Genomic DNA, 21,683 nt, shown 5'->3' with positions numbered 1-21,683 from the left:
CCCGCCCGTGGCGAAGGCGTCGTGGAGAGAGGGCACCCCACGAGGGTTTAGATTTGGGGGGGCAGGGGGTCCGGCTGCGCCATGTTGAAGGCTAAGGTGGGAAGAGTTGCTAAAGGTGACTTTCGCTCCCAGGTGGTGGGAGCAAATAAGTGCAAACCCCCCCAAATCGCAGCTTTTATAAGCTGGAGCGATGTATGGGAGGCTGTCAAGGGTGAGACTGAGTTTTTATAGGCGCAGGATGGCACGTTTGGCCATAAAGGGGTTGCGTTGGCGGTGCTGCACCAGCTCCTGCGCCAGTGGGGACACCGGTGGGAGGTGTGGAGGGCCAGACCCACATGGGGACGGTGGCAAAATGGGGCAGAGCGTGGCGGTGGCGCTGCCCCTCGCCTCCCCAGCTGCTCCTCACCACCCCTGGTCCCCTCCATCCACCCTTGGTCCCCTCCATCCACCCCTGGTTCTCCCAGAGCTCCCCCCGTCCCCCGCACTGTGCTCAAGGCGAGACCACCAGAGCAAGTGAGTGTCTATATCCAGCATCGCCGGAACCTCCCTATTTCTTTTTTTTTCCCAATAAACACATTTTGAAGCAGCACTGAGGGCCACCTTGCCTTGTCTGGGACTGGGCTGCAGGCTGCATCTGGTTTTCCAATGTAGCTTCCTCTGGTATCTAGAAAAGTATTAACAATACTTCATTGTTTGTTGCACCCTATCTGGCTAGATCTGGGGATCTCTGTGCACACAGTTTATCAGAAACCCGAGGATTTTCCTCAAATCATTCACCTCTGCAACATTCTCACTTAAACCTTGTCCCCATTCCAAAGGAAAGGTAGGTTGGTATTTTTTTTTCTCACTACAATGGAAACGGTAAATAAATATTTCCCTGTGTACCAGAATAATCAGGCATATGCATATAAATAAAAATATTCCCGTTGCAAGAGCCTTAACCACAACCGGGGCAGAGTTTACTCCAGTGAGAGTGTTTGACCCCAAGTCCCGTTTCTTTGGACCACCCTCCAAAAGCTTGACTTAGTTATCATGCAGCTGTAGATTTTAGAATAGGATAACACTCTTCCGCTGTTCCAGTTATTTTTTTTCCTCATGACATTGTTTTTACCACAGATGAGTCGCAGTAGGGGAATTCCTACCTGATTTTACTTTCATTTTGTTCATCAGGTCCCAAAAGGCAGCGAAGGGCTGTGTGCCTCAGCAGAGCAGTGGGTTAGCAAGCGAAGACATCGAGGTGGTGGACGCTGTCCCCCAGCTCCTTTGTTTTGTCACCCCCCCGCTTTGTTTTCGGTGCCACCACTCTGTTTCTGGGCTTTCAGTAAGTAGCGTGTGCTCCTCAAGCATGCAAGGCTTGAAACAGGGAGCTTCACATTTCGGTTTTATTTTTCCTGGCTGGGGATGGCACAAATGCTGAGCCGCGGAGAGAAGGGGAGGCGAGGTGAGGCATGTTTTTTGCAGTGTTTTATTGTGGTGTTTCTGTATTTGAAGGACGAGGGCAAGGCTCAAGGCTCAAGAGCTTTCTGGGTCTTCTTGGGAGGTTTGAGCTTTGTTTTGAGCTCAGAGGCATTTTGCTGTAGGTCGCTGTCCATAGTTTCTGGTGGTCTTGTTTAGCAGAGCAGTAGTAGTATAGGAGTTGTGTGGTATTGCCTGAGCTTTCATCTCACTTTCATTAATTCCTATGAGTTTAGTCTTTGCCTGAATGGCTTTCAGTCTTCATTAGCATGAAGGTCTGATTTTTCTTATTTATTTACTTAATACAATCTTATTAAGTAGGTAGTTCTTGGTCATCAGGGGAATGAAGTCAGGGCATTGCTGTCTAGAGGTTTCTGAGTTTTGGCTGGAGAAACGTAAAATAAAAGTCCCTAAAGATAGACTGGGAAAGGAAGTTTGTTTTGCAGGAAGCCCTGTTATTCTGCAATTTCTTTAAATGTGAAGAGTTTAAATGTTTTCTTTTAAGCTTTCCGGTTAGTTGAAACATAGTTTCCTTTGTTTTTAACGCATGTGTTACTATTAGCATTCTTTATTTGTATAATTGATAATATAAAATGAGTTTCAGAATAAAACGTTTTGATTGAAAGCTTTCAGAGTCCTTTTCAGTCACGTTCAGAGTTCCAGTTTTCCGCATCATGGAAATAGCCTGAGGAGAAAACTGATCCTGGTTACGCCTAATTTTCATAGCAGTTTACCAGGAACTTTTTTGTTGTTTGCATTAGAATAGTGAATGATAGGCATTAGAGAATTTTTACAAACTGGGGGTTTTACCCACATTTTGATGGATCCCAGAGCTGCCTCACTACTTATACAACATGTCCTGAAAGCTTGATCTGGAACGGGAGCCTGGGTAGAGTCTTTCTTGCAGTGATACTATATTATCGCAGTATATGATGATGCTGCATAATAACCAACTTGTGACAAGGTTTTGACCTGGAGAGTCAGAGATTGGTAAAAAAGCATACAGTATCAGCAGCTTTGCTCCTATTGGATTTCTGCTTGGCTTCTGGAGCACAGAAACAGAAGACACTGATAAGTCCTTCCCGTCCAGTCCTCTGCTGTAGCACTCTGTTGGGCTATATCCCTTTGCTGTGTTAATTTGACTCCATCTCAGAACATCCAAGGCTGTTGGAAGGGGCAGCACAGAGAGGGCTGGGTTACGGGAGAACGGGTATCCTTCTAAACATGAGCGGGACAAAATTCTTGAGGAGTTTCACCTCCAGTCCTCCAACCTGGTGCCTGCTTTTTGTTTTGTCTTCTGCTCCTGGGTGTGTGCCATACCCAGCAGCGACGTGAGGAGATGATGTTATCTCCATGCAGTGAGCCCTGTGGAGCGCCATGGCTCTGTCGTGAGGTCACTCCAGCAAGAGTGTAACTTTCTGATGCATTGGGAGTTGTCCGGGTGCAGATGGGAAGGTCTTGGCTCTTTCTATCAGAGCATCCTTCTGTCTTCCACTTCTGTTTTGAGTTCTTCCCTTGGCTCCGTAAGAGATCTCCCACTTTACTCCTTGGCCAGGTCAGGAAAGGCGGCAAAAATAAAACGCCTGAAGGCCTGTGGTGCACTTTCCTATAGGTACCTGAATGGGCAGTGCAGAGGAGAGCATGGCTGGGGAGTGAGGGCTGAACACTGGAGAAGGTGGGCTCAGCAGCATGACTCCCCTGTCATTCTACCCTGGTAGTGGTGGGGTGGCTGCTGCTCTTGGGTTGGGACGGGATTTCCTCAGGAACTGGGGAATGGCACTGTGTGCGCCAGCCTTGACAGGGGATAAAACAATTCTACCCAACAGGATGCTTCCATTCAACAGCATTACTGGCTCTTAGTTGAATGAGGTTGGTCATTGGCCTGATCCCACCCCATGTAAACTTGGGTGTTACAGCAGCCGTGGGAATTTCTCCCACACCATAGAATCATAGAATTATTTTGGTTGGAAGAGACCTTTAAGATCATCAAGTCAACCAGATCATCATTAAGATCATCAACCATCAACCTAACGCTGCCAAGTCCACCACTAAACCAGGTCCCTCAGCACCACATCTGCCTGTCTGTTAAATACCTCCAGGGATGGTGACTCCACCACTGCCCTGGGCAGCCTGTTCCAATGCTTGACAACCCTTTTGGTGAAGAAATTTTCCCTAATATCCAATCTAAACCTCCCCTGGCACAACTTGAGGCCGTTTCCTCTTGTCCCATCGCCTGTTCCTTGGGAGCAGAGACCGACCCCCCCTCGCTGCACCCTCCTGTCAGGGAGCTGTAGAGAGTGAGAAGGGCTCCCCTCAGCCTCCTCTTCTCCAGGCTGAACAAACTCAGTTCCATCAGCCGCTCCTCATCAGACGTGTGCTCCAGACCCCTCACCAGCTCCATTGCCCTTCTCTGGACATGCTCCAGCACGTCAATGTCTTTCTTGTCATGAGGGGCCCAAAACTGGACACAGTACTTGAGGTATGGCAGCAGTCTTGGACCTGGAGTGATGCAAGACAGGCAGTTGGTGGGGAGGTGGAGCATGGAGGCTGCTTCCTCTGGTTTCTATTTCACAGCCTTTCTGCAAACACGGTCATGGTAGTTGTAGTTGGAGCTGGCTTTGAACACTAGTGTCGGCAGCTGTCTGCAGGGGATAGCACAGTGGCGCAGTCCTGATGCTGATGTAGCCTGAGCTGGACTCCTGCTGGAGGGTGTTTGGAGGAATGTACTTTCCAGCAGCCAGCGGGACACCAGCCAGAAACAGTTCCTTTTGCCATCTCTGCTGAGAGGCGGAGGGGCTGCTCTGGCACTGGTGGTGTTTTCAGGCCCCTGCACCTGAAACTCTTTTGCGAGAATTGTGTAACCGCAGAGGATCAGGTTTTCACAGTTTTTCTGGTGTGACTGACTTGAACAAGCTGCTGTTTCTTCTGCATCAGCTTCCATGGAGGGGCTAAGAGCAGCAGGCTGGCATAGAATGGTTTAGGTTGTAAGAGACTGTAAAGATCATCTGGTTTCAACCCTGCTGCCATAAGCAGGGACACCTTTCACTAGACCACAGAAGACCAACTCAAGTCAGGCAGTGACACCAGGAAAGCTGTGACTCCCTCGAAGTCTTCCTGTAAAGCCTGTCTTCACTTGCATCTTAGGGCACAAGGGTCAGTCCTGCATTTTCATCACACTGGTATGTGTGGATCCTGGATCCTCAAATGTCCAAAATTTGTGGTCACTGCTGGTTTGAGTTCAGGTTGCTACCTAGAGATGAAAAGCTCTGTAGCTCACCCCACGATCAAAGGCAGAGCTTCTAAATCTGGGACCTGTGTAATTGCCTGTGCTCTTTCATATCTACATCCTGCCCTGTTGTTGTTATCCCTAGGCTTCTGCACCGAGGGAGGCAACTGCATACAGGAGTGCATCATGCGTTGGGCTATCCCTGTGTGCTGAAACACTGCCGCTGGCAGATCAGTTCTTCCTCAGGGTATGGAGCAGGAGCCACCTTTGCATTTGACAGCTGAGAGGCGGCCGACCCCACAACAATGCAGGTAGGAGACCGTATGTTGTGTGGCTTTGCTGTGGGAAGGCAGTGGAAGTTGAGGGTGATGTTGTTACCAAAGCAGAAGTGAGTTGTTCATCCCCACAAAACAAGCTGCGAGAACAGCTGCTTGAGCCCTTTGTGCAGCTAAATACACACTTTGAGTCCTGTGCCTTCCCAGAGGTCCTGCTGCACGTGAAAGCTGCCCAAGATGTTATATTTGGCAGATAGTCACTGCAGCAATGCGAACGTCAATAAAGCTTCTCCTTGGCTGATGCCAGAGACACTGACTCCTGTTGTTGGCTCCTGTACCAACATTACTTGGTAGTACCACTGCATTAGGCACTGTGCAGAAAAGCACTGCGCTCCTTGCACTGTGGAATGGCTGGGCTGGGATTTGCTACACGACCCGGTGAAAGTAAGGCAGATAAGAAATGCTGGATTGGACCAAGGGGTAGAAAAGCAGGTCAGGTCATCAAGGACTGTGCTGGCTGCTGGGCAGCAGGGCTGTGGGGGTGAACATCTCTCACTGCTATGCTCATTGCTACCCTTTCTGGTTTCATCCGTCTAGCCTCCATTTCAGAATGATGATCTAGACCTGGAAGCAGCCATAGCAAGTGCCCGCCCCCAGCTAGTGGAGTTCCTCAGTCACCGTCCTGACTGGCTGCTCATGACCTCCCGCTGCTTCCTCCCAGCGGTGGCCCTGAATGGCCTGGATGCCGTCACCAACCACAGAGAAACAGTCTCAGTTCTTCTTGACCTGCTGCAGAAAGCTGGCCCTGCCACGTGGAAACAGTTTGCACAGTACCTTTGTATGGAGTGCGACCTCCCCCTGGATCTGGAGATACTGCTCATAAGCTCTGCAGGAGAAGGTAATGGAGATCGGTCCAGCTTCCTCTGACTGTCTCCGAACACAGCCAGAGCCTTGGCGCCCCATAGCCAGCAGACCAGTCTAGGCAGTGACACCACCAGTGCCCTCGCTTGTGCAGTCAGTGAGTCTCAGTGAGAGGTGGCAGTTCTCTCCGTGGTGTCCAGGCAGCTACCAGCCTTTTTAACCCAGCCACTTGGTTTAAAAAGTGATCTGTCTTTCCTTCTGGTCCACCCTGTCTTTCACCATAATCACTGGAATCACATTTTCAGACGTGCTTTTTCACCAGTCGTGTTACACCTTGATGGTGTTGGTGGGCACTTTCTTGACTCTTTCAATAAGAGTTGGCCTGATTTGAGGATGGAGGGTTCTGTGGACCTTCTGGGAAACTGTGTGGTCACATCATCTGGATTCCTGAATTGGAAGTGTCCCCAAGGGCAAAGTCACTTTGCCCAGAAAATAGTGTTCTTGAGACACTAATTAAGACCATTTGAAATGTGTTGTGCTGTAGGGATTCCCAATTGCTTTTGTGAGAGTGGAGAGCGTCACAACAGCTGTGATAGAGAAGACATTGATGAAGTAGTAGCTCAGGAGTTTCTCGATGGCAATGATTTCCTTAATCAGAAAATATTCAGTCCATATTTCATGGTGAGAAAGTTTATTTTGCCAAGTTTTCTCTTCCAGATTTCTTGAAGGAAGGTTTAGAAACCACTGAAATTTGTTGTGGTATTCTTTTCTCGGAAGCACAACTTTTGGCTTGGAAGTGTAAGTTGAGGTAAAAAAAAAATTAGATGTAAAAAGCCAAACCCAATAAAAATTGTGCACCCCCTCTCCAATAAAGCTGAGGTGAATTTTTGGATTGATTTATTTGAAGGAGAAAAAATTACTACCTTTTTGTTCTGTGCTATTTTTTATTTTCCTGATCCAGAAGGGCAAGAACGTCTCAGCGGTACTGTCTTTCACATCCTGCTTGCAGTAACTTGTCTTTACTTGCATCAGTCTGACAGATGCAGCCGTTGGTAACCAACCAGCAGCAGTTACTTTTGCAGAGGTTAATCGGAGGAAAGACCAGACAGGCAACAGGGAACAAGGGCTGATAGGGGCTTTCCCTCAGGACTGAAGCCGCAACAGATTTCTTCCTTTTAAATGCTGTGGCATATCATAAAAGAAGACATCTCTTAAGGTTTTGGAGTTGGCTTATGCTGGTTTAACTGTAGTATTAACGGTTTAGCATCATTGATCCTTCTGAAGATGAATTGCTTTTGGTTTTCCTCTAGGGCTGGCTTTCAGTTAACCCTGACCCTCTGCGTAGCACGGACTGTCCCAAGGACATGGGCAGGAGTTGGTGGTTTGGAGGAGGAGGATAACACGGGACCACGCTTTAGAGTAGTGAAGCAGTCTTAGGTTAGGCAAGATTAACCGTCTGAAGTGACTCCTGTGGAAAAGAGTTTATGTCTGCACGGTGAGCCCAACTGGGAACTGGTGTAGGCCAAAACCAACCTGAGGGGCAGCCCAAGCAGTGCTTGGGATGAGTAGTGGAGGAATAGCGGGATCGAGTCTTCCTGTGCCAGAACTGACTTACTTTGCTTTACGTGGCATGCAGAGCAAGAGTCGGGATATTTGAGCCGTTGCACAGATTTTGTGTGAGGCCACGGTGCAGCACGTGTGTCTGTTTGGAGCCTTGTTCTTTGTTGCTTTGTGCTGATGCTGGAGCTAGAAATACCAGAGTCCTGGCCTGCAGTCCCAGCTGGGAAATGCTGGAAATGACAGTGAGAGGAGTAAGAGAGTATGAAGACTTGGAGAGCAATGCTTTCAGGCATGCGTTTATCTGAACAGAAGACTCCTGGCAGTATATGGACTCCTCTTTGGCCCATGCAGGATCTTCCTCTGAAGCACTGTGAACGTTGTCAGTGGGGCTGGCTGTGCTGAGTGGGGTTTTGTGGTGGCTTGAGCCACGCACTGAGTCAGAAAAGGCCCTTGACTGGGTTGCTAACTGACTCTTCCAACGGTTTCATCACAGAAACGCCTCCTTGGCAGTGACGGGGAGAGTAGGGCTTCCCTTTTTGGCTGTGGTGTGGTTTTAGATGAGCCAGAGCTGCCCACGCTCTGAGTTTGTATCATAGAGAAAAGTTGTTTCACTCCTCCCTTGAAAGCAGAGGTTAACTGTATTTCAGAGCAATCTGAAGGGAAAGGACCAGATGGGGAGCCTGAAACCTGGCTGTGTTTCATCAGCACTCGTACTGAGTCTTGCTTTGTATCACTGGGTGGGTGTTGCGAGCTGCTTGTCCTTTGACTTTGGCCAGCAGCACCCCAGGTTTCAAGAGCAGGACACTCACAGTATTTCATTTCTAATCCAACTCCTTTAGGTAACTTAAGCCAGAAACAAGAAGCATGCACAGATGTGAGTGCCCAGTCGTCTGTGCTGAAAGGTAAGGCTGGAACAGGCCCTGCAGAGCTATGCTCTCGGAGTTTATCTTCTCTGCCCATGTGCTGGGCAGGGCTGCAAGTGTCCCACGTATTGGCCACAGCACTGGCAAGGTATGGGGGAGCCGCTGCAACTTCAGGTTTGATTTTTCTGTCCTCGGTGCTTTCCAGATGAACCTCCCCTGTTTTGTTTTCTCTCCCTGAATTTCAGAAAAACCTTGTTGGCCTTGGCTCTGCTAAGGAACTTGCTCATTTTAGTTTCTCTAGCCAAGGGAATCTCCCATCCACTCTGCAAAATCCCCTGTCTTTGCACTTTTACTGTGGTTGGCTCATTGGTAGGTGGAGGAAGTTGGTGTTGCTTTTAAAGGAAGAGAAGACAGACTATTTGGGAGTTGATCCAGCAGAAACCGTTTTAGAATTGTCAGAATTGGAGCTTAAAAGAATGGGTAATAGTACTTCTAGGGCTTTTTTCAGGGGTGAATTTGGGACTGAGGCCTTCCTACTGAGTGCAGATCCTGAAATGAGGGATTTGATTTCAAGATCCCTCCTCATCCTTTGGCACTTTGCAGCAGCATCCATCACCTGAATGTCCATCAGAAGCCTTGGGTGCAATGTGAAAATACTGAAGGTATGTGCCTCTGCTGAGTGATGTCCCTGGGCCCTCATGTAACAGCTGCTCGAACAACTGGAAGCTGCTAAGTTCTGAGTTGCCTTCGTAGTCACCAGGTATTTAGTTTCCAGAAAATGGAACACCAGCTGAGGTCCTCCTGATGTGAAGAGCGTTTTTTGAAAGAATGTGATTCTGGCATCCAGCTTTGTAAGAGGATAAACAGTGGAGGTAATGGCAAAAGGAATCCAGATTATCACAGAAAGCTGCTGTCAGTTTGCTGTGTCTTCCTGAAATATGTGCTCGGGGAAAACGAAGCAGCAGGAAATGAAGCCTGGTGTTCTGCAGGCTGCAGCACAGAGGAGCCACTGAGCCAGGATGCTGGCAGTGCCGAAAGCAAAGTGTGTCCTTGTGTCCTGTAGAGGTGCTTAGTGTTGGTGGCAGGGAGTGGGTTTGGTGCTGGATTACCCATTGGTGAAAAACAGATAATTTGAAGGAAAAGCTGCTCTTTTTTTTTTTTTTTCTCACAGCAACAGGACCTTCTTGCAGAGCTGGTTCTGCTTCTTGCTGAGGTTTGCCACTTCCCTTGGTACCTTGTAACTTGTGTGTTTGCCATCTGCTGTTTGTATTCGCTGCTCCTGGGCAGACAGAAGCAGGCTTTTAGCACCACGCCCCCCAAGCAGTGAGCACTCCCTGCCTTGCCCATCTCTGCTGGTGTTACCTGTTTTAAATTGTAGCTCCCAGCCTACCCTTTGCAGTTCCAGATGTTTGTATGCCCCTCTCTTTGAAGAGAGGTAGAGGGGAGCATCTGTCGGTCCCAATCTGGGGTCCCCCAGGTCCCCAGTAGCCGACTTGGCCTAAACCACGACAGATCATCACAGAGACTCTTTGGCCTCTGCTTTTCACTCAGAGCCTACTTCTGAGTCATAGCACTGCAAATGCTGTATCTCGTATGTCACATGCAGTTTTCAGATCTTGAAAACAAAAGCGACCTTTTTGTTCTGCAGACAGACTGCTGCTGTGCCGCCCTAGTGAGGAGGTGGTCGATCTCACCAGTAGCTGGCTGAATAGAAATTTGAAAATAGTGCTGACAGTTACTAGAACCAATTAAGAAAAGAATGACTCGTGCCTCTCAGTTTTTCCCGTTCTCTCCATTTGAGAGTGCGCCATAAATGAATAGGGAATGAGCAACCCTGGGAATGTCTGAGCTGTGTGTTCCCCAGAAATAGCTGTTGCCTGCCCTGTTCCCCAGGGTAATAGAGTAGTTTCTGTGTTCAAAGCAAGACAGACACATCGCTCAGCCTACAGAAAGACTCACCAGTGAGGTGGTTGTGGTCAGTCTCAGAAAATCCAGGGCGGCTTGTCACAGCAGTACATGTAGCTCCTTCACACAGTGCTCCCTGGCCAGCTGAGCTCGTGGAGGCTGACCTGGCAGCTGGCTTTGCTCACAAGGAAACTTTCTGTGGCGCTGAGATATGTCTAGTCATTGATATTTCCTGCTCCTGCTTTCTTTCAGGTCCATCACATGGGCTTATCCTGCTTTGGGTGGACTTAAATCCTGAGGAGGAGTGGAGAACAATTGAAATAAATGGGGCTGTGGACTTTGCTACAGTGTGTAGCAGGGAGATGTGGTACTGCTGTTTGGTTTATCTCTGTCTCAAGTCTGCCAGGCTTCTTTCATATGCAGAACCACTTCCTCCGTGCCCTACGTAACTTTGCAGTGCTTGTGCTGTAAGTCTTTGATGAGGCTGTCTGTAGCCCTTAATGCTCTCTGCTTCTATATGCTCCTCCAAACCCAGAGTTGCACGTACCTCATTTTTTTTGCCTTGCAGCAGCTGTGCTGCCAGTAGGGTCATTTCCTACGATGCTTTTTGGCAGGCTATTGTAATAGTTTTTCGCTAAGGTTCTGGCACTGGTTACTGTGCTTCTAAGCAAATGAGGGGCTTGAGCAAAAGGATCTGAACATCATTTACTAAACCTAACACGTTTCTTGCAAAACATGCCTTTTAAAATTCACATCATTTCTTGCAAAGACTTTCAAAGCCAGGCTTCCACCAGCAGCTTGTACCTCAGTGTGCCAGATCTCTTGGCTGAGAATGGTAAGATTTGGATATTAACAGCTCTGTGAAGTGCAAAGTCATGTTCCAATATTAGATAATGTTGAATCCTTGTGGCTGATCATATGTACCAGGGAGGAGGAAGGACCTGCTTGATTTCTCTGCGAAAACACTCAAGTGGATGGAACAGGGAAGTAGCAGATCACACTGTGGCAAGCAGGATTGATGTTATCCACTAGGAAAATCTGTATAATAAACTGAAGTGGCGGAATGAATTGCCTGGAGAAATTCAGGGAGCTCCACTACTGAAGGTCTTTAATCCGTCCCAGACCCATAGGTCACTCCTGAGAGCTGTAGTATATTTGGAGTGGGACAAGAGGATGGATTAGCCTCATGAGGACCAGCCCAAGCTGTCTTTTTATAGCTACATGCACCTCTGCTTTTACTTCAGCATTTGCAAAAGCGGTTCTGTAAACTCAGCCTGAATTTGCAAATAGTTTTGTCTCTCTGATTTTTGCCTCTTCAGCTCCCCAAATGCTTTGCTCGAGAGTCTTGCCCAGCTCTAATAAGCTGCCATTCAAAATGCTCTTTTGACATGTTTCTGTCTTTTCCATTTTCAGGTTTTGCTCGACATCGCCATCGCAGCAGCTCTGTGAGTGATAAGGATGTTAAACAGCCACGACTAGGTACGCAGGTGTTCCAGGAGTGGTGGTGGTGGAGAGGCTGTTGAACTTCTTCACAGAAACACCCAAGAAAACCTCCCGCATTGAGGGAAACTTCTGTTTAGTAGCTGCATAAACTTTTAATGCAACAGGTTATAAAATATACAGACGATGGGACCTGGCAAATAACAAGAAATATCCATTTCTCTTTGAGAGAAATTTTACATCTACCTGAGCAGAAGGCATGCAGATAGCATAGGCTAAGGACTTCCTTCAAGTGTGATATGGCAGTAAAGCACTCAGCTGTAGGTCGTCCCTGTATTTGTTTGTTTTTAACTAAATCAGGAAACATACTGACAATTTAAAACCCACTGAAGGCTGTGCAGTTTCTCTAGCAGATTAAAATCTCGTATGATTTCAGCTTGCCATAAAGGAGAGAAGTAACTGAAGAGTGATGACGAAGTTGAGGCAGAGTAATTGCAGGAAAGACTGGGTAGCCTGAGCACACCTGTGGGCTGTATAACTCCAGTGTCTACATCCTTTCCTTAGTTGTCAGCCCTTCTTTACTCTTTTCTACCTCTGCTTTTAGCCTTATAGTCCCCACAGTCCAGCACTGTCCAGTGTCTGGTGGGGGAGCTAGGCTGGAGCCAGTTTTTGACTGAAAGTTTGCATACAGGAAAGTTCTTGAGAAGGAGCTCCCAGAAGACAAGATCTTACCCACTGGCAAAACTCAGCAAACTTAACAGCAGTGAGGATAATGTTTTTCAGAAGGTGCTGAGCGGCGCCCTTAATTTTTGCCACCGTTCTCTCTTCAAGAAAGAGATGCTTTTGAGATCAGGGATCTCAAATTCTCAAAGTGAAAGATATGTCTGTTCCAAGGTGCAGATAGCTGAGCAAAGGTGGCACGAGGCCAGCATGGGTGCAAAGGGAACTAGGGAACAGGGAATTATACACATGGTACACCAATACCTAATTCTCATCTTAAAGAGGTAATAAGATTTAGTTTTCATTTAAAGCTGTTTCACTGTTTCCTTGAATTTTCTTCTTCTTTGGCTCCTGTGCAAAAATAGGAAAAATTATGGTTAAGTTTTACATGTTCAGAATTTGTCCTCTCTACCTAGCTCTGTGGAGCAGCCCCTCACCAGGGCCATTTGTATTTGTTTACCCCTCTGTGTATAAGTGCTAGTATTTTGGATCTGTCATGGATCAGAATGAGCTTTTTCACCCTCATGCTCACTCTGTTGTCTCCTCTCTCAGATTCAGCTGAAAAGTACCGGCATCTCCTCGCCAATTCTATCTGCCAGAGGTATGGAAGCAGGAGAGCAGCAGAAGCAGCAGCACAGGAACAAACAAAGCCACTGGCTTTCAACCAGGCCTTCGTCAACCTTGTCATTCGGCAGAGCAAAGCCTCTCGCTTAAAGGAGAGAACAGATAAACCCCGAGATGATGTGGCAAGCGCTCCAGAACCAGAAGAATGTGCAGATACAGCCGTGAAAGTGTCAGATCTCTTTCGTAGTGTGGTCCCATTGGGCTCGACAAAGGTGATCTTTTTGCTTGGTAAACCAGGTACAGGCAAGACCATGCTAATGCACAGGATTTGTCAGAAATGGGCAGAGGGTGTCCTACCTCAGTTTCTCTTCACTTTCCTGTTTGAGTTTCGGCAGCTCAATTTATTAAAAAGAAAATTGACTCTGAAGGAACTTCTGTTTGACCTGTTCCTTCAGCCAGAAGACAGCCATGATGCGGTGTTCCAGTACCTCCTGGAAAATGCCTGGCGTACACTAATCATCTTTGATGGGCTGGATGAGTTTGCAGCTAACATGGGTGGGTCATCCTCTTCTATGGGAGGCCCAACTCTTACCTCCCATATGTCCATATCTGAGCTCTTTGCAGACCTGTGTCATGGGAAGCTCCTACCTGGTTGCACGGTGTTGGTCACCAGCCGACCTAAGAGACTACCTGACTTCTTACTAAACACGGTAGATGTGCTAGCAGAAATTTGGGGATTTGACCATGAGAAGGTTGAGGAATATGTCAACCGCTTTTTTCATCAGCATTCATTCAGAGAACAAGCCATTGCTCACCTGAAGAACAACACCAAGCTCCTCAGCATGTGCCTCATCCCTGCTCTGTGTTATGTTGTGTGCATCTGTTTGGAGTATTTGCTCCTTAAACATCAGATGAGTGTGGAGCTTCCTCAGACTATGACACAGTTTTATATCAAAATGCTTCTCATCTTCATAAACAAACAGCAGGGAGAGTGTGCAGGTGGTGAGGAGACTCAGCTGAACTGTAACAAGAAGGCCATTTTGGGTCTGTGTGACCTTGCACTGAAAGGCCTGGAAGATAAGAAGCTTGTCTTTTATGTTGGTGATATTCCAGAGCACGTGAAGGAATTTGCTTCCTTACATGGACTGCTGACTGTCTTTGAGGTGAAGACGAGTGGCACTCGCCCAGAGGCTGGCTATGCCTTTGTCCACTTGAGCTTGCAGGAGTTTTTTGCAGCACTCTGTCTCATGGTAAGTAAGAGGGTGGACAAGAACTACCTGAAGAAGAAGTTCTCTCTGAAGTCAAAGTGGACTTTAAAGAACGAGACAAAGACTGAGTTCATGGAGAATCTTCACATCTTTCTCTCAGGTTTGTCATCAAAAGAATGTAGAACATTTCTTATGCTCCTAGCTGAACAAGATGAAGCTTGGGTGCAGGATAAGCAGGACACAATCCTGCAGTCTCTCAAGAAACTAGCAGCCACTCATCTGACTGGGCCTAAGGTCATTGAGCTCTGCCACTGCACGTTTGAAACACAAGACCTCAAAGTAGCCCAGCACATCGGGAGCCTGCTGAATTTCAAGTATGAGTTTAAAAACTTTAGACTGACGCCTCTGGACATGTCGGCTTTGGTTTTTGTCATAAACTCGGGCCAGGATTTGACTTATTTGGATTTTGCAGGATGCATCATGGACATTGACTGTTTGGAGGTTCTGGCTGGCTGTAAAAATGTAGAGCACTTGAGGTAAACACACTGAGTGGTATGAGCTGGTGGGTGGAGAGAAGGGGTATGGGGTTGGAAGGGCAAGTTCTAATCTGAACAGCATAACTTTGATACTGAAGAAATTTATAAAATAATGATTTTTGAGTGATTGAAGGATATTAAGGAGATAAATCCATTCTGGCTGGTTTTTTTGTTTGTTGCTTTGTTTTGACTAAAACAATCAAACAAGAGGTTAGTTAGTCTGGTAGACAAGAGAGAAAATGATAGGTATTTCTTGATGCTGCAAAGGCAGGGTGAATCCTTCAAGCAAATGAGAAAATTGTGATCTAAGTGTAATCACCATAAACCAGGTGAACAGGAGATGACAACTGCACTCTAAGGTGCTCTCTACCGTTGCTTTGCTGTAATGCTGGACGGACATTTCAAGGAGGATCTCTTGGGATTGTGCTGCGAGATGGGTCTCATTCTGTATTTCTATGAATGACTCGGAGGAATATGTGTAGTTTGCTAATGTGGAGAAGATGGGGAGCGGCCAGGATGAGAATTAGCTTGACCTGAAGGGAATGGCATTGTCTGCTATGAAGCAGAGGAGCATAAACAGAGACATGAAAGCTGCTGTTCCTGGATATTGATACTGTAAAAAGGACAGTAATCGATTGTTCTCTGCCTCCATTAAGACAAATAGGAATACCATTTACTTTACTGTTAGAAAAGCTTTCTGATGATACATCCTAACTCTGAATTGCTAATGCAGGCACAGGGCAGTGCACAGAGTCCTCTGCTTTCAAAGAGCAGGTTGGGCAGATGCCCAGGGATGGTCAGGCTGTTCCCTTGCATTAGGAGAATAGAACAGGGTATTTTTGAGGGTTCTTCCTTGGCTCATACACACTCAAGTCTGTGCCTGAGTTCAGTTATGGTCCGCAGGATAGGAGCACTCTGAGTACCGTCTGTTGGAAGGGCAGGCAAAGGGCAGTGGGACCCTGTTATGGTTTGAGAAACCCATAACAATTTATTGTCATTTAGACAATTGTTCTATCACCTGATGACCCTCCCTGCCCAGGAAAGTGCATCAGGAAAAACAAGGAAACCTGGAAGTTGAAGTATAAACAGATTATAGAGTAAGAATAGATAATGAACATTAATAACACTAAAGAACCAATATTGATCCTGATACCAATACAGAATATGCAAAGATTATACTCAGCCCATTCTATCCGTAGGAAGCCCTGCATTCCCAGCAGAGGACAGCAAATGTGGGACACTGCAAGCGCTGTGGTTTTGGGAGGAAGGGAAGGGCTCAGGGCTCCAGCACCGGGGCACAAAGTTCTCAGGATAGCAGCCATCAAGGGAGGGGGCAAACTTCGCAGCAAACTTTCTAACTTATATGGAATGTGATGTTCATGGTATGGAATAATCCTGTTGGGCAGCTTGGGTCAAGTGCTCAGGTCTTGTTCCTCCTCATCCCCGCACCTGGCGAGCTCGAAAACACTGAGGCCTTGAAAACCACACACCATAGCTGGCTAGAAAGTAATTATTTTCACGAATTCAGACACTGGAGTCTTCTAAAAGTGCAGTCTTCCTAAGCGTTAAAAGATAAATTAGTCCTGTGTCACTCAAACCAGGATAGACCCCAAGCATTTCATCTGCCTCTTGCTTATACAGAACCTGTGTAAAGAAGCATCACCTCAGGTGTGTTCTAAGGACCGTGGGCCATGTCCGTCATACCACCACATCTCTGCAGCTTGTTCCTGACTCCCTCTGGTTTAGGGGAGGGTGGCAGAGGCACTTAGGGCAACAGGGCCACAGGTGGGTTGCTGCTTTCATGGCCCCCAAACATGCTGTGGGAGACATGCAACCCAGGGGGCTTTGTACCAATCCATCCCATAATCAATACGTCCTGCAGCTCATTCAAAGGAGAGCTTGTGTGCATGAAGCTTACCTGTTTGTCTGTTTGTGTTTTCCAACACCACCAGCTCCTTCTATAGAAGAGGTACTTGCCCTACAAACCTTGTGTCTTTTATATTTTGGACAACTCTGAGTACTCTGCCACCCAAATTTAAAGTATCTGGCCTGAAATGAACCCTCTCGTAACTCAGCAGCTCATCACACCAGAGCTGTTAGACACTCTCTGTTTGTGTGAGTTCGGTTTGCCCCTTGTCTCATGAATGGGTCTCCAATGTCCTGACTTGGGTGGGACACGCAACAGGGCCGACTCTTCACTGTGACAGCACTTACACATGGTGTCACTGTATCAAAAGGCACAAGCTGTCTCTTGAGGCATTTGCAGTTGGTGTGCAAGTTTAATGTTTTGGATTTTTTTTGAAAAAGATGTTTGAAAAGGTAAAGGTGCTGCAAAAAAGAGCATGATACAATGGCTGCTAAGAAAGAATTTCAGTGCTTTTTTTTTTTAAATCATGTATTAATCTTCTCTGTGGGGTAGTTTATTTCAGTTTTTGTTGTGTTCATATTTTTTCCCTTTTCTTCATTTTTTAGCTTTCGTAGTAGGAGATGTGGTGATGACTTTGCTGCTGCTCTTTCAAAGAGCTTACGAGGAATGGGGGGCCTGAAGAAACTACAGTAAGTCTTTGCTTGCTAGGTCAGAGCCTTTTCTCTTCCTATCTGTCCTCTGTTTCTATCTTGTGGTTTAATTACATTTGCTAACTCAAGGCTGATCTGCTCTGTGCAGCACTGTATAGAGAATAACGCAGTGCTGTGCAGAGGAGCATGGGTATGGGTGGCTCTTGTTTAATGCTGGTATCAAGAGGAGCATTGCAATGCCCTGGTTGAAAAGGAGGATAAAGTTGGCTGCAGGTGGCAGAGTCAGGCCACCTCCTCTCTGCATTGGTGTGCTGGGAGTGTGGCATGGGCACACAGCTGAGACAGGCTTGCCATGCTCTGCGCGTGATGCTAGTCCTCCCCCTGCTTGGTTTGAGTGACTCTCTCTTTTTCCAGGTTGACAGGAGGGAGCATCACAGCTGAGGGGTTGACTAACTTGGTCCAGGCTTCATCACAGTGCCTTCAGCTTGAGGAAATAAAGTGAGTGTGTTGTGGCAATGACCCTCAAATCAGCCGCTTGTTCCTTGGAGACCTGGGGTACTAATGAGAATGAATCTGTGTGCAGCTTGCAGGACAATCGGATACGGAATCTGGAAGTGAAGAGGGTGCTGGGCCTGTTTTCCAGAATGGAAAAGTTGAAGAAAATAGAGTGAGTAAAAATATCTTAAACCTATTAACAACAGTAGCCACTATGAAGCCAAGCACAGCAACAGAGAGCGTTTAAATCCTAATCAGATCAGAATTGCTGGATGTCTGTGTAAGGGGTGATGCTTGCTGTTAGAGATGCCAGTGGAGGACACGTGGGACACTAAGCTGGGGCACAGACATTTAAGTGCAAGCAGGGCTGTGCTGGAGGCCTGGTTTAGTTTGAGACAGACTCAGCCTCCCAGTTCTTACCCAGGTGTTTTAAAATAATCTCAGGGGAGTCGTGGCACCACTGATACCTCTCCAGGAATTACAATGCATGTGCTCGACTTGGTGCTTGTCATGACTTTTTCCTCTTGTGCCTCCTCACCTCTCTTCCCCATGGTCGGGCTCAGGCTGAGATGCCTCACCTCTGTGTGAGAGAGGATGGCTCCATCCCTGTCTTCCTAGCTTTTTTGTTAGCCCTGTTCTCCTGTACTCCTTCTAACACTCCTGTAACGGCACAGCGCTGAGTGAGAGGGACTGATTGCTAGGAAAACTCCCAACATGGATCTGCAACTTTTTAGGTGGAGAGAACCAGCCTGATTTGTGAAGGGATTTAAAGCCTTTGAAAAGCTAACAGGGGCAGTTTAAGCAGCAGCAGGCAAAGCAGAGCAGAGCTGCTGTGAGTGTTGGAGTGTCAGTGTAGTTTGCCTTACAGGAGAGGGGTAGCCACAAAACCATACTGCCTCTGCGGGAAGGCAAAGCCACAGTATTGCCTACCCACACTGGTTAAAAGGGAGTGATTCTGCCTTTAAAGTTCTTCTACATAGCCCTGGGCGCAAGCAAGTGAACCTAACATATCTGCAGTTATTGCTGGACCCCATCCCGGAATTAATTACTGGCTTTGCAGTGTGATTAGAAATGTTTACAACCATGTTGGAAAGAGGGAGGAAAGGAGGAATGTACCTGCTCCTCTGCTTTCCTGGGCACATTTGATAACAGCTTGTGGGAAATGCCAGCATGTCCTCAGAGAAGCAGCTTATCATATGGAAAAGGTAGGAAGCCAGTGCAATTTGTAAGCCTCATTCCTTCACGCATTTCTATTACACACATACGGTGGTGTTGTCATGGATGGTTCCTTTGAGGCCCACAGGAAAGGTGTTCTGTGGCCCTGAGAACAAGCAGAGGGTTTGTAGAAGCAAGACCTTATGTTTCATGTTTAATGAGGTTCAACAAGTAATGAAACAGAATAAACATGCAATTAAAGACTAAATCCTTAGAGGTTGCTAGTATTGTGTCTTCGGGGATGTTTTAAATGTGAAGGTTTAGACCACACTGCTTTAATATGCCATACTTAAATTGGATTTGTAATAGCAAGGGTTTAACTGCACTGTGGGCTGGTTGTGTAATCATACAGGTATAAAGTACATTCCCTACATAACCCAAAAACCTTAACCAGAAACGGTTAAGGATTCTTCTGTTGCACATAGAGGCAGTATCTCTGATTCTAAATTCATGGGAGCTATAGCTTGCAGAGAGGAACTGTGATCTGGTAATTCTTTTGTTGGGTCCTAAATGCAAAATTCCGAAGTTTTTGAGAAATCCCCTAAAATAATGTGCGCTTCGGGGTGTTTGGGTGTGGAACAGAGGGCATTTGCCTAATAGAAGAGCGTGCTGTTGGGTGCAGCAGCTGAGGTTGTGTTCTTCCTCCTGTTCACAGTCTGAGCAACAATGATCTTTCCTTGAATGCTGTTCTCATTTTGGCAAAGGAAGTCATCGCATGTCAAAATGCTACTGAGCTGTGTGTCAGGTATTGATGCATGAGAGCTCTTACAAAAACAAATATGTTGTCTTTAGATGCTGACTTTTTAAATGCATGCTGCTTTACAGCTTAATTGTTGGCTAATCAAAATCAACAAAAATGAATTTTAATCATTTTTGTTTTCTGTTTGAAACAAAATTTGAATTCATCATATTATGGACTTTCTCTTGTATTTTTTTAATAGGTCATTTTATCCTTGGGCTGTAAATTGATTTGCAGGGGGTAATATTTCTTCTTATAGAACAGAATTTAAAATTGCTTTTAAGCTCTGCAATATATCAGCTGGAAAACTCTTTACCAGCTAGAATAAATTTGCTATAAATCAGCTAAGTTTACTGAAAAGGTGTGGATTTAAGTAGCTCTAGCTCTATGTTCCCTTAAATTACAGGGTTTGATGTTTTCATAGGTCCAGGATGGCAGAGAAAAGGTAGAATCTTTAACTCCTAGTTCTTATGGTTGTAAGTTTAACAGTCCAGGTTAATCCTTAGTGTGACTCAAGGGACATCAAATTGCATACAGCTGCTTCTTATTTTTCTTGCTGGAATAGAGGTTCTACTGAACTTCTTTCCAACAAACTGTTGGTCTTGCCAAAAAAAAAAAGTCCCTGCCTAATCTTAACTGTGTTACTCTCTTGTCTATATCACAGCCCCAGTTCAACATGTGGGGTGTCCTGCTGCCCTCTAGCCACACAACTGCTCAATTGCTTGCCTGTAGCAATGTGCTAGCATGGCAGATGTCGAGGCCCTCTTTAGCATCCAGACATGGGTCCTTACTGAGCACCTCTACTAAAGAATTGGCATCCTTCCACCTCTGCCCTAACGCTGGCTTGGGTCTCTTTTTCAGGAAGGACACTGTGATGATATATTTTTCTGGCCCGTCTGGGAAAGTTCCAAGGTGAGAAACTGCACTTGTGGTTATGCTATATTCAGAGTTATGCTGATTCAAACCATCAGCTTGGTGTCACTAGAAACCACTCCAGCAACAGAATGGCACAGGGGGATACATTTATCCCTTCCTGTGGTGGCACAATCCCACATGGAGGCAAAACATCCTGCATCTTAGTTGATTCAAATATACAGTGTGCTCCCATCTCCTGATGGAGCTCTTCTGGCTCTTGAAAATCACTAAACCTTGTGTGAAATGGTTGGACAGAACACAGACCTTGTGGTTTCTTCCAGAAATCTTCCAGAAAATACTACCCAGGTCCCAGATCCTCCTGTTTTCTGAAGGCATATCAAAGGCCTTAATATTTTGCTTGTTTGCAGATTATTGGATTTGAGGTGGGAAGAGAGTAAGGAACGTGTAACTCCACCTAGATTTGTGAAGTTATGGTAAGAGAAAGCATTGAAGTTCCTGCTGGTGAATGTGATTTGCAGATGACAGGTACTGCAGAAGGACAAGAATAGCAGCTGTGTTGGTCCTTAAGGACAGAGGATATTGCCACATACGAAAAAGTCTGAAATAAACCTGAAACAAGAGAAATCCCTATCTGACCCAGTCAGTGGCTTTATTTATTGTGTGATGGGCTCTACAGCCCTAGAGAGGCAGAGTTCCCTTGATAATGCCCATCTTGCCATATGTTCTTATAACTGCTAAAGGCATGAGCCATATAGTTTTCTTTCTTGCCTGTGCTACAGAAGAGAGTAGTGGCTTTCTCGAAATAGAGCTCAGGAATGTTATCTGAGCATGTTAAAGCTGGGAAATGGCCCTCCCTTACCTCCTTCTCGTTCCCTCACTACTCTGCACAATGGCAACAATTACATACATCCCCTTCTCGTGGATGGCAGTGCCAGGTGGCTCTCACAGAAGGCATTGCACTTGCACAGCACTCTGCAAGTGCGTCCCTCTGCACTCCTTTTGCAGCAGAGAGACAGAGTAATTTGCGCAGGATTGTGTGGCAGAGCAGGGAGTAAAACCTCCCTCTCTTGATACTGCTTCTTTGTGCCCTCATTTGGAGAGAGACACCAGAAGTGCCTGGGCTCCCCCTGTCCCCTCACTGCTCATTAACCTTTCCTGCTCACAGCTTGCAGCATCGCAGCCTGTCTTCCCGACATGCAGAGGAGATCGTTGCCATTCTCCAGAGCTG

The 21,683-nt window shown here is 46.6% G+C and overlaps 1 protein-coding gene across 1 annotated transcript in view; it reads left to right on the top strand.

Moving 5' to 3' along the window:
• The first annotated feature begins 81 nt into the window (after window positions 1-81).
• Window positions 82-21,683, top strand: part of NLRC5 (NLR family, CARD domain containing 5) — a 51,706-nt gene continuing 30,104 nt past the window's right edge. Inside the window, exons 1-12 of the mRNA XM_009894490.1 lie at window positions 82-96; window positions 5,554-5,854; window positions 8,217-8,279; window positions 11,559-11,624; window positions 12,858-14,613; window positions 17,086-17,169; window positions 17,545-17,628; window positions 17,714-17,797; window positions 19,496-19,585; window positions 20,441-20,491; window positions 20,863-20,928; window positions 21,621-21,683. Coding sequence (XP_009892792.1) covers window positions 82-96; window positions 5,554-5,854; window positions 8,217-8,279; window positions 11,559-11,624; window positions 12,858-14,613; window positions 17,086-17,169; window positions 17,545-17,628; window positions 17,714-17,797; window positions 19,496-19,585; window positions 20,441-20,491; window positions 20,863-20,928; window positions 21,621-21,683 — 2,723 coding nt within the window. The remainder of the gene's footprint in view (window positions 97-5,553; window positions 5,855-8,216; window positions 8,280-11,558; window positions 11,625-12,857; window positions 14,614-17,085; window positions 17,170-17,544; window positions 17,629-17,713; window positions 17,798-19,495; window positions 19,586-20,440; window positions 20,492-20,862; window positions 20,929-21,620) is intronic.

The sequence above is a fragment of the Charadrius vociferus genome, unplaced genomic scaffold (genome assembly GCF_000708025.1).
Source record: "Charadrius vociferus isolate BGI_N301 unplaced genomic scaffold, ASM70802v2 scaffold621, whole genome shotgun sequence".
NCBI classification, from domain to species: Eukaryota; Metazoa; Chordata; class Aves; order Charadriiformes; family Charadriidae; genus Charadrius; species Charadrius vociferus.
The sequence above is the reverse complement of the archived record's forward strand: the minus strand, read 5'-3'. Positions and strand labels throughout refer to the sequence as shown.